The sequence below is a fragment of the Macrotis lagotis genome, chromosome X (genome assembly GCF_037893015.1).
Source record: "Macrotis lagotis isolate mMagLag1 chromosome X, bilby.v1.9.chrom.fasta, whole genome shotgun sequence".
Lineage (NCBI taxonomy): Eukaryota > Metazoa > Chordata > Mammalia > Peramelemorphia > Peramelidae > Macrotis > Macrotis lagotis.
In genome coordinates, this window is record NC_133666.1 from 398778191 (window position 1) to 398795748 (window position 17558).

Sequence of the window (17558 nt, forward strand, 5' to 3'; positions counted from 1 at the left end):
TCTGGGTTAACTTCTTGGACCTTTTGTAACTTTTTTTGTCTCTTTGCTCATATCTCCATAACTCAATTTCTGCATTGAGACTGTGTTAGGTCCCATCTCTATCTTTTCATGAACTCTTGAATGGGGTGTACAGTTCCTCTTTGGTTTTGATATCACTATACTTGCAGGTAGGCGTTTCTAATACCAGGCCTCATACTCTGCTGCATTCTTAACTTTTGCTTTTTCTACAATACCAGTTCAGATATTGACAAAGTCCCCAAAGAAGAGTTGGTTCTGAGCCCAGTTATGGGCTATAATCCTGGTCTTAGACTTCTTGGCAAACTCCCTTCCTTTCCCTGCTTTCTGGCACCTTTTTCCTTCACCATGTTCCCTCACTGGCTGATGAGCTCACTTTGTCTCCTACTGTGTCTGTGAGTGTTCCATCGTTCTCCTTCCCCTACTGGCATAATCTTGACTTTTATGAAGGAGCTCACTGTTGTGTTTTTTGTTTTGGGGTTAGTTTTTTCCATATTTTTGGTGATCATTCTTTATGTTGCCCTTTCAGATACATTTGCTGAAATGTATTTGGCAGAGCTGGACTGCTCTATAAAATATTGTCACCTTTTCTTTTAAATTTTCCTTGTTTTTATAAAATTAATAAACAGCATCTGACATGGACATATGCAGAAAAACAAAAGAGGAGATTGTATTTGCAACTGAAAACATCTGTCATGCACAATTTGATATTTTACTCCATTACAAACACCTTGGGGTCATTGTGATTTTTTTGTATAATTCAAATTTGACATAGTAATACCAGCACTAGCCTATCTTTTTTCTGAACTTCTTTCTTCTGTTCATTTTTTAATAATTCATTGACATTTTTTGCTTTCTTTTCTTTTTAAATAAATTATCACCATCTCAACCAGAAGTCTACCTGTGGGCTTCTCTTACAGACTTCTTATAATGCCCTTTCAGTCTTAAGTTCAAATGACAGCAATACGTGTATTATAGGACAAGAGACATGGGAAGCATTGCAAGAGAGGGGGAAAGAGATAGAGTGTCTATGTATTAATCAACATGGATTTATTCAGCACCTACTGTGATTCAGGCCCTCTGTTAGGCACTGGAGGTGTAAATATTTTTTTAAATGAAATAATCCTTACAAGGAGTTTACATTCTAATGGGGGAGCTTATTATTAGAGAAGAAAGTTGATCCAAACTTTCTTTAACTGAAGTAGCTTCATTGTAATGATTCAGGAAGTATCAGACTATCTCTATCTGCCTCTCTCTCTATGTGAGTTTCTTTCTGTCTTTCTTGATTTATATTAAACTAATAAATAGCATTTAAGAAGAAATATTGAAGTGCCTGAATCCAGGACTTTCTTCAGGATTAGCCCACATTCAGAGACTACTGTCTCCCAGGCTAGTTAGGGAACAGAATAAATACTACAAAGTTCCCCTCTATTTGAACCCATATCCATGATGATAATTAAAAGCTTAGGAGTCTTACCTATGATATTGTTTTAAACCAATGGTACAGAATAATCCCCTAAAACTGAAGACAGCATATTATAATTAAAAAAAAAAAAGTTCTGGTTCCAGAAGTAGATTCCTTTGGCCAAGTTTCTTAGTCTCCCTGAACCTAAGATGCCTCATCCATAAAATGAGGGGGTTGAATTAGATGACTTTCCAGTTCAAGTTTGCCAACCTTTTTAACTTATTTTCTTCCTCTGTGGGTTTCTTGGCCCGGTGGACTTTATTAGTAGATCTTAAATCTATGCCTTATAAACATCTCAAATTCAGCATGTCCGTAACAACTTATTTTCCTTTTCCTCTAAACCCTACCCTCTCCCCAACTTTTCTATTACTGTCAATGGCACCACCATCCAGTTACCCAGGTTTATAACTTTGACACCTCATTCAAACTCACGTAACATATCCAATCTGTTTCCATATCTTGTCATTTCTACCTTTAAAACATCTCTTAGATATTTGTTATCTCCTCTTCACTCACCCAGCCATATTCCTGGTAGTAGCCCTCATCACTTTCACACTTAAACTATAGCAGTAGCTTCCTTTTTGGTCTCAATACATCATCTTTTCTTCAATCCATCTTTCAATTTAATTGCCAAGTGATCTTCCTAAAGCACAGGTCTAACCACATACATTAACAGATTCCAGTGTTTCTTTATCATCCTCCAGAATCAAATATAAAACCATGTTTGGTGTTTAAAACCATTAACAGTATGACTCCTTATCTTTCCAGTCTCTGTCTTCCATGTACTCTGTGACTCAATGTCTCTATTTCTCTCAAAAGATATTTCATCTTGGGGGTGGCACCAGCCCTGGAGTCAGGAGTACCTGAGTTAAAATGTGACCTCAGACACTTAATAATTACCTAGCTGTGTGGCCTTGGGCAAGCCACTTAACCCCATTTGCCTTGCAAAAACTAAAATTAAAAAAAAAGATATTCCATCTCCCAAATTCAGGCTTTATCATTGACTTGACTGGCCTTTTTTCATTGACTTGACCTGACTTCTTACTTCTAGCTTTCTTCAGGAGTCAATTCAAATCCTACCTTCTAAAGGAGATCTTTCCAAGCAGTCTTCTTCATTTATACCATACCTACAACTACTACCTTCCCACTTAGAGAATCTCCTGTTGATGCTGTCTACATTGTATATGTATGTTTCTTTGGAAGTTGTATTTCCCAATTTATATAATATGAGCTCATTGAGAGCAGAGGTTTTGCCTTTCTTTGTATCCTCAGTGTTTAGTAAATAATCTGGTATGTAGTAAAAATGTTTACCAGCTAATCACCATTGTTATATGATATATATCAAGATAATGAATTGTTCGCTGTTTCTCTGTTACTTAGGAATTTCAAATATTTAAACCTTGGTATACTTTTAGTTTTCTTTAATAATTCAAATGATACTCAACTCTTTTTACTCATTTTATTTCATGATAATCTAGAATTCAAACCAAGGCTATGAAGAAATTCAGGATGCCCCCCAAAATTTAATGCTAATGTAGTTTTAAGATTTTAGTATCTTAAAGTTGCACTAAGATTTTTGGGAACACTATTTATAGTGATAGAAGGTAGTTAATACTGTGCCATAAATTTATTTAATTCTCTCACCTCAGTCATTGCACATAGTCCACTCTCCTCCTAAAACACATCTATATCAGATACCATACATCCCTCCACAAGTAAGTTCATTTCCTGAGCAGTGAGTGCAAACTTGCCTCAATTAATGTATCTGACTCAACCTAGTCTATATTTCAGAACCACCCACCCCAGACATCTTGGTACACATTCTGCCATTCCCCACCCATTTTTTTCTAAAGAACAGAAAGCAAATCAATCCCACCATTGCTTCTGAAAAAGTCATTGAAGGTGGACTACACTTTGCCTCTCTTCACTATTCTTTTGATTCCCTTGACCATCTTTCTGCTCTATGTGTTGTTCTCCCATTGGAATATAAACTCCTTGAGGGCAATTACTGTCTCATTTCTGGATTTGTTTCTACTGTTCTAGCACAGCACCTAGCACATGATAGGCACTTGAAAAAAAGCTTTCTTTCATTTTTTCATGAAGGAGCATGCTTTAATTCCACAGTCTTGGATGCTGCTTTTAGTCCATAGTCCTGGATGCAGTGCTACAGATGCAGCTGAAGGTTATATTAGCTTTTGACTTTTTTTTTATCATGATTGATCTTAAATCATCTAAAACTTTTAAGTTCTTTTTCATCTTGTTCTTGTAAAGCTCATTTTTGAACCCAGGTATAAAACTTTATGCCTGTTTTCATCTTATTAGATTCATCCTGATGTTCTAATCTGTGGTACTAGAGTGATGCAGCCAAAATGTGGATGCTTATCTAATGAATACCAAAACTGTGCCCTTTTACACCAAACCACACCAGAGACACTATCCTTCAGATTATGTGAGTATATATGCTTTGTATTTCTCTGCTTCTAATTCAGGTCCCTAACTATGTAAATCACCGATAATATGAGGAAAAGGATAGGCTAGGCAAGGAAAAGATTTACTGCCTCATCATTTTGATGATTTATGGTATTTCTGACATTTTTGTTCTCTTGTTTTTACCCTCTAGTAGTCACCTTACATTTCACCACATATCTGAATCACATTTTATTCCATAACTCTCAATTTTTCTTTGAAAATTTTCCACATATATAATTTGTAGCTATTAGTATTTTAGTGGTATTAATGTATTTGTTTGGATTTTATTTTGAACAGAATTTATTTCTCCTTGTCAGTTTTCACAATGGCATGATAGGATAACTAGACATTGACCTCTCTTATCCCTGCCATTTGCTTTTATCAATGAAAAGGATAGTGATTAAAAATTAAATTACTCATTTAAAAGTACACATGTGGAAAATGCCAGGCATAAAAATTAAACTCTCGCCTTAATTCACTATCCAGTAAAATGTTACAGTTTGCAGTTATTAGTCTGATGATAAACTGCCCCATTAGTCATTTGGAAAATACCCTTAATTTTAATTTTTTATAGTAATTCTTAAATTATCTGGCAAAAAATTTATTGGACACTTCTACTTTAGAAATGGTTTGTTTAAAAAAGGATACATTCAGCTGTGTGTGTGTTTGTATTGTGTGCATGCACGCAGATCCTAAATCTACATATATATATATATGCACATATGTACATATTTGTATATATAATATGTAGATATAACATGAGATGGGAGAAAAGAATGCTATTATAATAAGTTATAGTAACTATATTGCTGTAGTATATTTTCATATTTAAAACTAATTTTTCTCCTGAACATTAATATTATGCTTTTACAAATTTATTAAGCATTAATAAATTGGAATGTCTTCACTTGTTTGTTTTCACCAGAGCCCTGCAGTGAAGAAGATATGTCTTCCGATGGAAAGAATATTGAGCACACAAACCCTGTACTGAGAATAAGTCAGCTGGATGCCCTGGAACTAAACAAAGCCCTGGAACAATTAGTTTGGTCCCAGTTTACTCATTGTTTTCATGGATTTAAGCCAGGGCTCTTAGCCCGGTTTGAACCTGAGGTAAAAGCATTTTTGTGGCTTTTCTTATGGAGATTCACCATTTACTCCAAGAATGCCACTGTGGGACAGTCAATTATGAATATCCAGTACAAGAATGATTTTTCTCAAAGTCAGAAATATCAGCCACTAAGTAAAAATCAAAAGTTATGGTATGCTATTTGTACAATTGGAGGAAGGTGGTTAGAAGAAAGATGTTATGATTTATTCCGTAGCCACCATTTAGCATCATTCTATAAAATCAAACAGTGTATTAATTTTATTATTGGACTTTTGAAATTAAGTAGTTTGGTAAATTTCTTGATTTTCCTTCAAAAAGGAAAGTTTGCTACATTGACAGAGCGTCTCTTAGGTATTCGATCTGTATTTTGCAAACCCCAAAACATTCGAGAAGTTGGCTTTGAGTACATGAACAGGGAACTTTTGTGGCATGGTTTTGCAGAATTTCTGATCTTTCTCTTACCACTTATTAATATCCAAAAGTTGAAAGCCAAATTGACATCTTGGTGTATCCCTATTGCAGGTGTCCCTAACAGTGATGATACATTAGCCACCCATGGCAAAGAATGTTCTCTTTGTGGAGAATGGCCCACTATGCCTCATACCATAGGTTGTGTACATGTGTTTTGTTATTATTGTGTTAAAAGCAGCTACTTATTTGACATGTATTTCACTTGCCCTAAATGTGGCACAGAGGTACAGAGTGTACAGCCACTGAAGTCAGGGATTGAAATGTCAGAAGTGAATGCTTCTTAGAAACAGTATCTACCTTCTTTAACAAAATAGGCAACTTAAGAATGCATATCAGAATCAACTATTTCAAATCTCTCTAAAAACTTAATTAAAACACTAAGCCCTGGAAGAAATATTATATCAAATTATGTAAATTCTACTACATATTTAAAATAAAAAGTTTGAACTTAACCAATTTTCATTTTTTTTTTTAAACTCCATTTGAACAAAGAATTTGTTTTTGGTTTGTGCTCAAACTGTTAATGACTATATATTTACTTTCCTGAATAATTTTCTAGCAAAGAAATTGAGCTATAAAAATATTTTATCTTAACAGCATATAAATGACTTTATAATACCTTTTGATCACAAGGTCTTGTATAGCGATGGAATGGCCATCCATGACCACCTTTTCAGAAACCATCCAGGCCAATCCTTTCAAGATCCCCAGGAAAGTTAAGTGACTTGCCTAAGGTCACATAGCCAGTATATAGGGGTATTCAAACTATGTTCTGTGACTTCAAAGCAAGTTCTCTTTCCATTGCATCATGTTGCCTCATAGATAATCTTATCTGACTTCCTTATTTGTACAGATAAGAAAACTAAAGGCCCAGAAAGATTCACTGTAATAAGTAATTCCTAGAGTTTGAACCCAGCCACTCTAATTTCAAATCCCATGCCCTTTCTACTTCACCATTGATTGCCTTAGATTATTCTTGATAAATATTTTTGGGCTATTTACATTATTTTAAAATCATGGTACATATAGGAAATATCCATAATATAGATGAAAAATCACATAACTTGGAATAAGAAGAGATTGTGTTCATATTGTATCTAGTTGTGTGACCACAAACAAATTATCCTCTTTGGGCCTCAGTTTTCTCATCTATAAAATGGAGTAGCATATATATGTGTGTGTGTGTGTATATGTGTGTGTGTATATATACATATATGTATATACACATATGTTTGTATATACATATATGCTTTGCAAACTTGAGAGTTCTCTACAAAATAAGATGCTTTTGCTTTTATTCCTCATGACTGACTTAAACCACATCCAAAATTGCTTTTGTCATCTGTTTCATCTTTTTTTTATTCTTTTCAAACTTGCCTAATGATGTTTTAGGAGGTAAAAATAGTTTGGAAATAAAAACTATCTACATCTGTAGACTTGTGATCTCCAGAGTTTTTGATCATGTACCTCTTATCAGTAAATTTGAATGTATGCCTTTAATATATGTTTATTTATAAAATCATTTATAAACTTCACAAAAATAGATATTTTAAAGGTTGCACCAAAAAATGGAAAAAATTTGATTTGTGAACAGTAAAAACAGTCCTTTTCCCAAATTATTGATTGTTAATGATATCTTAGTGAATAATTTGATGGAACATACCTTGTTATTTTTTAAAAGGTTGATTTATCTTTTGTGAAAAGTCTTGGTTATAATTCAGTTTATTTCATTGTTTGGTTTTAATGACTGTCATAACTGAAAAAGATATCTCACAATGATATATAGATTCATTTGGAAGAAGTACACTGTTGGATTACAAAATCATGATGCTTATTTGTTGATCCCATCCACTAGTTATGTAAAAATTTTATTAAAATTCAGCTAATAATTTTTCCTCATATCAGTTGTCCTTACTAACTGGTCAGGTATTATGTTTTTATGTATTTTAACAAATTTAAAACCCACCAAAACTCTTCACTTGAAAGATTCCTAAACAGGTTAGATATTTGTTTCCAAGTTTTTAAAACTGAACTCAAGTCCTCTTGACTCCTTGGACAGTGTTCTATCCACTATGCCACCTAGCTGCCCTAAAACATGCCAAAAGCATGTTTTTGTACTTGACATACTTAAATAATAACTAAAGAGTTAGGTATGCGCAAGGAAAGTATTATCTCCAGTATCAAATGCTGCAGAAAGAACAAGAAAGATGAGAACTGAGAAAAAAGCCACCAAATTTGGCAATTAAGAGATTATTAGTTATTTTGAAGATTATACTTTATATTGAAGAATCAACGATAATGAGGAAATTAAGAACCCTGGAGAATAGAAAGATGTTGTCTCTGGAAATAGGGAAGTTTAGAAGAGGGGTTAGTTTAGTGGTAAAGATAATGTAATGAAGTCTCTGAATTTTGCATCACATCCATTCCTCTTATCTCACTGAAAAGCTAAAAGTAAGGGGTTGATAGTCTTTCTAGACTGCTCCCCCCTTTATGGTCACCTATGGAAGCTAACCCACAATTACTTAGGAAGGGTAGAGGGGGTTTTTGTCTTCACATTGCTTTTGGGACCTAGGTCAAGATTAAGTTGTAATTAGAAGTCATGATTACATTTTAATTGATGGCTAGTATCATGACAGTGAAGTCACTTAAATGGCATAGTTTATGTGCTTATCAAACATGTGTGACACAAAGATGAGAGAGAAAGCTTTTTGAAATACAAGATCTAAAAAGATCCTAGCCAAAGACATTTTATTTGAATCTAATGAGATGAAATTTAATTTAGATAACATGCAGTTTTACATGGATTGTACAGTTTTGCACTGGTTGAATTTTACAAGACAAACAGTTCATTTGAAAAAGATCTGGGTTTGAGTGGGTTACAAGTTAAATATGAATTGTTCTTCATTCTAGAAGAGGACCAATGACATTAGAAAGGTAATGTCTTGACTTGCAAGTGAATAAGATTTAAGTGAATCAGAATCATCAAACCCACTCCTCCAGTGTCATCAGAGTCTAGTGGCAAGATATAAGTCAAGACTACTGTTGATGAACCCGGTTGCAGTGGAATACCCTGACAGTTTGTTAGAGGCAAAACCCATTTAGTAATTAGAGGCTAGCTAAGAAATGAGATAAAAGATAGCCTAGTTTGCCTTTGCAAAAGAATCAGTCTGGTAGGTAAAAGCCAGTTTCTGGTCAGAACAGAAACAATTGCTATTTACACTCACTCTGAGTCATCAAAACCTAAATAATGAGCAAGTGAGGCTTTGGGCTGTGACCAGTGTTTAGCCATTCAGTGAAAGTCAGAGAGATTTGGGTTTAAAGACATAGTCAAATAGAGTTACAGCAACCCAGAAAGCCAATATAATAGTGGACTATTTTAAGAAACAAAAAGCTTCTAGGAGTAAGGAGATGATAGCCTACCCAGCTCTGGCAGACTAAACCTACTGGGTTGTGTCCTGTTCTTGGCACCATAGTTTAGAAAGCAAGAATATTCAAAGAAAGACAACCAGGCTGGTGAAGTGCTTTTAGTTCATATCATATGAGGACTATAGTTATTTCTCTTCAGGTTTTTAAAAAGCTGCCATGTGGAAGTGAAATTAAATTTGTTCATCTTACCCTAGAGAACAAAATTTGGAGCAGCAGATGGAAAATACAAAGAGTCTTCTTGAATCTAGGTCTAGAATTCTATTTGCTGTGCCATCTAGTTGCCCTTTTTAACAATAAGAGCAATCTAAAACTAGAAAGAGCTAGCTCAGAAAATTGATGGGTTCCATGACCTTTTAAGCAGTATACTGGATGGCCATTCTTAACACATGCTTGGGAGGAAGTGTTTTTCCTCTTTGGTCTAGATTGCCTCTGAGGTCCCTTCCAGTTCTGAAATTTTGTGACTCTATAAGTGTTTGGTTTTTTAAAACAAGTGGTTTAAATTATTGTATTGCCTTAAACGCATGTGAATGTATTATGTATGTATACAGTATACACATACATATTGGAGTCATCACTTGCTAATTAATTTTTTTGGCTGTGGCAGCTATGTATTAGAGGAGTTGTAATCTTGTTGGTAGGCAGTCCTCCCACCCCTCCAAAACCAACAAAATTTCAAATATCTCCAGTTAGAAAATATATATTCCCACACTAGGTAGCTCTACATCTAGCTGTTTATAAAGAGACATACATGAGAAGCAGTTTAAGAGAATGATAGCTAACCTCTGACATTCTGGTTCTGTGTTCTTGGGCAAGTCCCTTCTCCAGGTAGTTTTTTAGGACTCTAAATGCAGTCAGTTGTCATTCATCATTAACTAGAGGAGTTCCCTCATCAGTTCGGGAAAATCATAGGCCCAAATAAACATGTATATATACATTCATACATATGACTGGATCCCCACACTGGGATTATCCATCACTGGTCAGATTTGTATTCTCTCCTTTGGTATTCCTCTCCTTTTCTGGTGTTTTCCTTTCTTAATTAAAAAATATAATACTGTGGAAAAACAACTCATGTTAAATGAGTTAAACCGCAGATAAATGAAAGATACATGATATATTTTGGTTCCTTAAATTATAATAGCATTTTTAAAAAATTCTTAATTTTTATTCTTTAACAAAAAAAATATAAAATGGTTTGTGAGAAAAAATTCAGATAGCATGAGAAAGTGATACCTTTTCTGATACTTCAAATAAATTATTTTATGGGTAAAATGTTTTATTTTTTGCAGATGAACAAAGCTTTTGCTTTATTTTTTCCAATTACATGCAAAGGCAATTTTCAGTATTCACCCTTTTGCAAGCTTCTGAGTTCACATTTTTTCTACCATCCCCCCCAGTGGCACAAACAATTTGATATAGGTTGTACATGTGTACAATTGTGTTGAACATATTTCCATGTTAGTCATGTTGTGAAAGAAGAATTATAACTAAAAGGGGGGGAGTCCAAAAAATGGAAAAAAATAAAAGTTTTAAAAAGTGAATGTAGTATGCTTTACTCTGCTTTTCACTCTATTTTTTCCCCCCTGCTCTGGATATCGATGGCATTTTCCATTATAGGTTGCTTAAGATTGTCCTTGATCACTGAAATGCTGAGAAGAGTGTTTCCATCACAAATGATCATCTCACATTCTTGCTTTTAATGTGTACAATGTCCTCCTGGTTCTACTCTATTTGGCATCAGTTCATGCAAGTCTTTCCTGGTATTTCTAAAGTTCAACTACTCTTGATTTCTTACAGAACAATAGAGCTCCAGCACATCCATATGCTACAATTTGTTGAGCCATTCCTCAATTGATGGGCATCCTCTCAATTGCCAATTCTTTGCCACTACAAAAAGAGCTGCTATAAATGTTTTTGTGGGTCTTTTTCCCTTTTTTATGATCCCTTTGGGATATAGACCTATTAGTGGTATTGCTAGATCAAAGGGTATGCACAGTTTTATTGCCCTTTGGGCACAGTTCCAATTGGGCAAATCATTTTAACCTCTGTTTGCCTCAGTTTTCTCAGTTGTAAAATGAGAATAATAATAGTTCAGTTTCTATTATAATGAAAAGGAGGAAATTTGAGGTCTAAAGAGCTTAAGAGATTTGCTGAAAGCCACATAGGTATTAAATGACTTGAGAGTCAACATATAATAGTTAATAAAGGGCCTACTTTAGAGAAGGGAAGACCTCAGTTCAGGAACTGCTTCCAATACAGTTGTGTGACCCTATACAAGTTATTTCTTAGTGCCCTAGGCAACTCTAATAATATAAATTCCTGATATGCATCCATGGAGTAGTTTCCTACTGGGATTTCCCTGTATTGATGAAATCAACAGATTCAGAGACCCCTAATTCCCATTGCACCCCTCCTGTATCTGGTTGATTTTAATGATCTCATTATAAATATTATTTAAACCAACAAAGGGAGATACCTTTTTCGCATTCAATTTTATATGCTATCTTTTGACCAAATTATTTTTTAATTGTAAAGTATTCTTTCATATATTACTGCTATTGACAGAAAACTGCAATCAGAACTAAAATTAAAAATAATCTACAAGAAAATGGAAAGATGTATGGGAGGTATAAATGCATGTTAATAATGACTATAATTCAAAGTGGTTTACAAGACTAACAAATGTATAATTACTGGTTACATAATGAGAATGAGAAATAAGCTAATTTTCCTATTGATTCCTCTGCAATATGAAAAGAACAACAGGAAGGTCTCCAGTGTGTTGGTTTTTTGGTAGTGAAGTATTTTGTAGGAAAGTGGGTATCAGAATCACCTAGGATAAGAAGGCACAAGAGTCTTTGTAATGTGCATCAGTGAAAAAAATATTAACATCTATGAAATTATGAATTCCCCAAAGAAGGTACCTACACCTTACTTATCTAACAACCATCTGACAACTGTAAACTTTAACATACTTTATAAGTGTGAAATATCTTCATCTAGAATGGAACTAAGAATCAGGAAATTAACTCCCCACTCTCCTCCCCAAAAAACCTCTTCAGTGCTGTTCATGGCATCAAAACTAATGATTTTTAAGCCCTCATTTAAAGCCTGTTGAATATGATTCCCAGCCCAGAGCAGATTAAAAGCAAAGTAGAATGGGATGGGGAGACTAGTAGAGAAAGGCAATCCTGGCAGCATTAAGGAGAGCTGAAAGCCTATCGTAGAGGTGGAAATAAAAACAAAAGACAAGAATTCAAAAAAGTGTTATTGTTCTAGCATAGTAGAATAATTGTTCATAATGATGACCCTGAATCAAGAAGTTATTTTTAGCACACTGTTCAAAGAGGCAGCAAACTTGTCTTAGGAATTTTTCATGAAAAAAATTCACATAAAAATATGGAATTGGAAATCAAGTAAATGTCCTACAATTGGGGAATGGCTTAGCAAACTGGTATATGTATGTCATCGAACAATATTGTTCTATTAGAAACCAGGAGGGATGGGAATTCAGGGAAGCCTGGAGGGATTTTCATGAACTGATGCTGAGTGAGATGAGCAGAACCAGAAAAACACTGTACACCCTAACAGCAACATGGGGGTGATGATCAACCTTAATGGACTTACTCATTCCATCAGTGCAACAATCGACATCAATTTGGGGCTCTCTGCAATGGAGAATACTATCTGTATCCAGAGAAACAATTGAGGAGTATTAACAAAGACCAAGGACTATTATCTTAAATTTTAAAAAAAACCTGTTATCTTATTGTCTGATCTTGCTATCACTTATACTTTTCTTCCTTAAGGTTATGATTTCTCTCTCATCACACTCAATTTGGATCATTGTATAGCATGGAAACAATGTAAAGACTGGCAAATTGCCTTCTATGGGGGTGGGGGAGGGAAGTAAGATTAGGGAGAAAATTGTAAAACTCAAATAAAATCTTTAATAAAAAATATTAACTTATGAGGTAACTGTCAGATATTTGGAGAATATACAGAAAAACCTATTGGCAATTCTCAATGAATGAAATATTGTAATGAGAAAAGTAGATTTGAGCTTAGCTGCACATTGACAGCAAATAGAATCATTGTAATCATAATTCAGTTGAATCAGTCAGCCATGGTTTTCATATAGATATACTGGTCACAATGCCAATTGTCCATGGTTTTCATTATTTTAAACTAATATATAAGATAATCACATATTCAGCTTCTATTGCAAGTGAAGAAGTATTTCATTTTTCTTTGAATTTCACTTAAAAGTAATGTAAAATGAAATGAGAGGATGACTTCCTCTTTCCTAGAAAACATGGGAAACCGTATTTCTTCTGGAATACTTTTTTATGTTCAATAAGAAAGCTTACAATTTCATGAAGTCATTAACAGAAAAGGATTTTATTAAGCACCTCTTTGCACGATGGCCTTCATCCATCCTGCCTTGAGCTGTTATTCTGGCAGATGTAACAAGTCAAGCAAGGTTAAGCCAAGTCAATCTTGAGGACAGGGGATCCAAAAGTAGGTAATTCAATATGTAGTTGACTTTCCATGGAATCACTACTGAAGTGAGTACATCCCTCATATTAACAGGAGAACAACTTGTTCTCATTAAAGAACCAATGTAAAAGATCCTCTGCAGAAAAGGGATTAACTCATGCCATACCTAAATTGTAGTGCCAGTAAATACATAATATTTTCCTTTAGTTAGATTATATTGGATTTTTAAAAGAGGTATTAAGTTGATACATTTTATACAAAGATAAAAACAGTTTTGTAGCTAGTGTCCCAATATGCAACTGAGTTCTAAGGGATGTAGTTTTCCTGGGTTTGGTAACTCAACTTACTAGGGCAGGAAGTTGCTCTCAACATCTTTATTATTTTGAGTTTCAATTCCCTGAAAAGTATTTTTGTCATTGTTTTTCTCTTACCCCTGGCCTGAGATCATTCTCCTTGGTAGGGAAAACAGAAATAATAAAAGTTGAATAGTTCTGCTTTCTTTGTCATGATATCATTATCATCCCATCCCACCCAAGTACCAGTAATCCTATCACTGGACTGGGCTTTCTCTTGGTCCCATTGAAGCTTAAACACTAACCCTATTTTTTTTTTCCATCAGCATTCATCACAAACTTCAGCTCATTCTGAATTTTAGCTTGCTTTAATCCTAAGTGTAGCTTAGCTATGATTCACAATAATTAGGCTACTGTAACTAAAATAGCCATCTAGTAAAAATGGACCTAATAGCCTATGAACAGTAACTTCAGCTCATATCAATAGGGAGACTTCAGCAGTTTTCTAGGCAAGAAGGGTTTATTGCTGCACCTTCCTCTCAGAGGCAGGTTCCACTTCTGTATGTAAGGTCTCTATACTCCCCACGCCATCTAGCTCTGCGACAAGCTTTTCTCTAAGTTCTACAACCATTTCTTTGGGTGCCTTTGTCTCTCCCTCAAAAGATCTTTCCCTGATTATGTCCTCAGATAATTATTGATGGCATTGGAATTTTCTTGGAACCCTTAAACATTACATAGAAATTCAGACATCCAGATTCTACCATTACATGCAAAGTTAGGGAATCATAGGTTTAAGCATTTTCTTAGCATTCCTGGTAATTTGTTTACATTTCTAATTTGCTTAACAAACCCCCTTGTATGCTAGTACAGACATAAACAAAAGTTCAATTCCTGCCCAAATTGTCCCACTACTTTAAAAAAAAAATTTCTCTCACTATCTTCCTGAATCCCTACTGTGCCTGTAGCGTTGCAGGTTTTATCATTCTTTTTAAACAAGGTTTCAAGTGATGCAGAGCGAAGTGAACAGAACCAGAAGCACAACTTGTACAATGACACCACTGAGGCAAAGGCAAACAATTTTGAAAGAATTAGGAAAATTACAATCAACCACAATTTCAGAGGACTAATAATGAAATATACTACCTAAATCCTGATAGAGAGGTGAAGGATTCTGTGTAGATGAGAGAAATGTGGCCAGTGTGGAAATTTGTTTTGACTGACTACACATAATTATAAAGGGAATTGTTTTTCTTTAGGTCTCAATTTTGGAGTAGAAGAAGGGAAGGAAAGAAGGCAGATTTTTAATGATATATATATATATATATATATGTATATACATACATATGTATATACATATATATATATATATATTTTAAAAAGAACTTTGTAAAATACTGTCAAATTAAAAGATTCTTATTTTCCATGCAATTCAAATGATAATTATTCATGTTTAAAAGCACTGGAAAATAGGAAAAGGCCTACAAAGCTCTTTATATATTAATCCTTGCTGGCCCATCACTATATTCCTTAATTATAACCAACATTGTCTTACATAGATATCTTTGTTTAAGAGCAGAACAGTAATGAGCTCTATAAGTTTACCTTTTACATTAGATTCTTGGTTTTAATTGAATTTAGAGAGTAACAAGGGAATGAGGTCACTCAGAAAAAGAAAGAGATTTTTCCCTATTCACCAATTCATATATTCCCCTTCCCACATAATAATACCTTAACAAATGTATAACTTATTTAAGAAAAGAAGAATCATTTAGAGAGAAATGGTCTATTATTTTTGTCTTGTCTTAAGTATTTTTAAAGATGGAAAAAGAGAATGAAGATGGCCTTTTTTTCCCTTCAAAAAAGACAGGATCATTTGAGATTTCAAAAATCAAATCCATCCCAAGAATAAAGCAGAGCCAGTCCTCCTACATGCTCAAGCTTGCCTTGGACTATACAGGGAGGCTGGTGTCCCAGCTTTGTTTTTGTAGGGTCTCTCAGGAGTGTCATTTTTAATTTGAAATGTTATGTAGTAGTCTTGCTTTAAGGAAAAGCACAGTTGGGATTCAGGAGGACAATAAGAGAATTTTTTTAAGGTACATGCAATTTCAGAACTGTCAATTTTAGCTATGTCTCTTTAAATACTTTTTCTCCTAGAATCTAACTGGGTGGATGAGATTTTTTTTTAATTCCATTATAGAAGTAATAGCCCTGTTTTGGTGTTTTGTAAGCAGATAATATTCTGCTAGTGACTGTCTTTGCAGTAATGCATTGCTCTGAATTCTGAATTCTATTATTTTACATCTACAGCAGCTTAAAGTGTATTTTTTATAAACAGCAAACTTCACCTCATAAAAATTCATTACATAAGGGCATAAACAAGTACTTTTCCTTCCAGTCATTGGCAGTAAGTGATTCATCAGTTTTCCACAGAAAACCAATTTCATTGCAGATGTTCTGTAATTTCCAATCTCCCTGAATTGTAGAACCATATCACACAATCCCAATGCAAGGAATGTAAGGATTTTGTTAAAGGTCTGTGCTTAGTCTCTTTAATAGGATTGAATATCATTTGCTGTCTCATCAGTTTTGTTTAAAAAAAATTTAGTAATCAGTCTCCTATTCTTTCCTTCATATGTTGATTCTACTACATGGGTGGATAATGGGTAGGAAAACCTAGACCTCCATGATCCCTTGACTTCCCATAGCAATAACATCACTGTGTTCTGCTATATAGTTGCATGCAATAGCATTGAAATAAACAATATTTAAAATATTAGAATAATAAGAATTTTCTTCAAATTCAAATCTTTTTCCTTTTCAAAGAGAAAATTTTCACTCTTGTCATGCCCCTATTAGAAGGTAAGAAGAATTGAAGAAAATCTCGAACTTTGCCATGTATATTCATATATATACATATATGTGAATATACATGTACATTTGTATATGTCTATGTGTGTGAAGAAGGCATTTCATAAAATAAACATTTTCAGAAGTTAAGAGATGGATTTTAGTGGCCATGTAATCCAGCTCACACCCCAGAAAAGAATCTCCAACATAATGTAATTGTACAATGGTCACATACTACTTGGGATCCTACTGCATTCAAAAGCTATCTTGTATTCTTGTACAATTCAGTTTTTTTTAATTTTTAACATTTTATTTGTTTTTCAATTATATACAATAGTAATATGTACCCATCATTTTTTGCAGGACTCTGAATTCTACCATTTTCCCCCCTCCCTTCCCTATCCCCACCACAGAAGGCTGTCTGATAGTCTCTACATTGTTTCCATGCCATACGTTGTTGTAAATCGAATGTGTTATAAGAGTAAACATAAACCCTTTCCCCACCAAGAAGATGAGAAACCTTAAGAATTGAGAGAGAAAAAAAAAATTGTACTTCAGTCCGTGTTCAGATTTCAGTGGCTCTGTCTGCTTTATCATAAGTCCACCAGAGAACTTGTTTCAATATTTTTCCCATAGTTGCTATTACTAGCTGTACCTCCACTCTATTTCTCCCCACTCTCATTTATTCTGTTCTCTCCCTTCTTTCATCCTGGCTCCAAAAGTGTCTTGAATCTGAGTACCCTCTCCCTTGATCTTCCCTCTCTTCTATCACCTATTCCCCCCATTCCCCCTTATCCCATCCCTTTCTTCTTATTTTTCTCTAGGGTAAGATAGATTTCCTCACCCTATTAAGTGTGTATGTTCTTTCCTCCCTGAGCCATTTCTGATGAGAATAAAGGCTCACTCACTCCCCCTTCCCTTCCCCCTTTCCACTTCATTGAAAAAGCTTTTTCTTGACTGTTAT

The 17558-nt window shown here is 34.4% G+C and overlaps 1 protein-coding gene across 6 annotated transcripts in view; it reads left to right on the forward strand.

The window, feature by feature from the left end:
• The window catches only part of PEX2 (peroxisomal biogenesis factor 2), a 32028-nt gene extending 16990 nt beyond the window's left edge, over positions 1 to 15038 (forward strand). For all 6 annotated transcript variants that reach the window (XM_074207793.1, XM_074207792.1, XM_074207794.1 and 3 more), the window contains exons 2-3: positions 3803 to 3929; positions 4875 to 15038. In XM_074207793.1, coding sequence (XP_074063894.1) covers positions 4895 to 5812 — 918 coding nt within the window. In that variant the 5' untranslated portion in view covers positions 3803 to 3929; positions 4875 to 4894 and the 3' untranslated portion in view covers positions 5813 to 15038. The remainder of the gene's footprint in view (positions 1 to 3802; positions 3930 to 4874) is intronic.
• The last annotated feature ends 2520 nt before the right edge of the window (positions 15039 to 17558 follow it).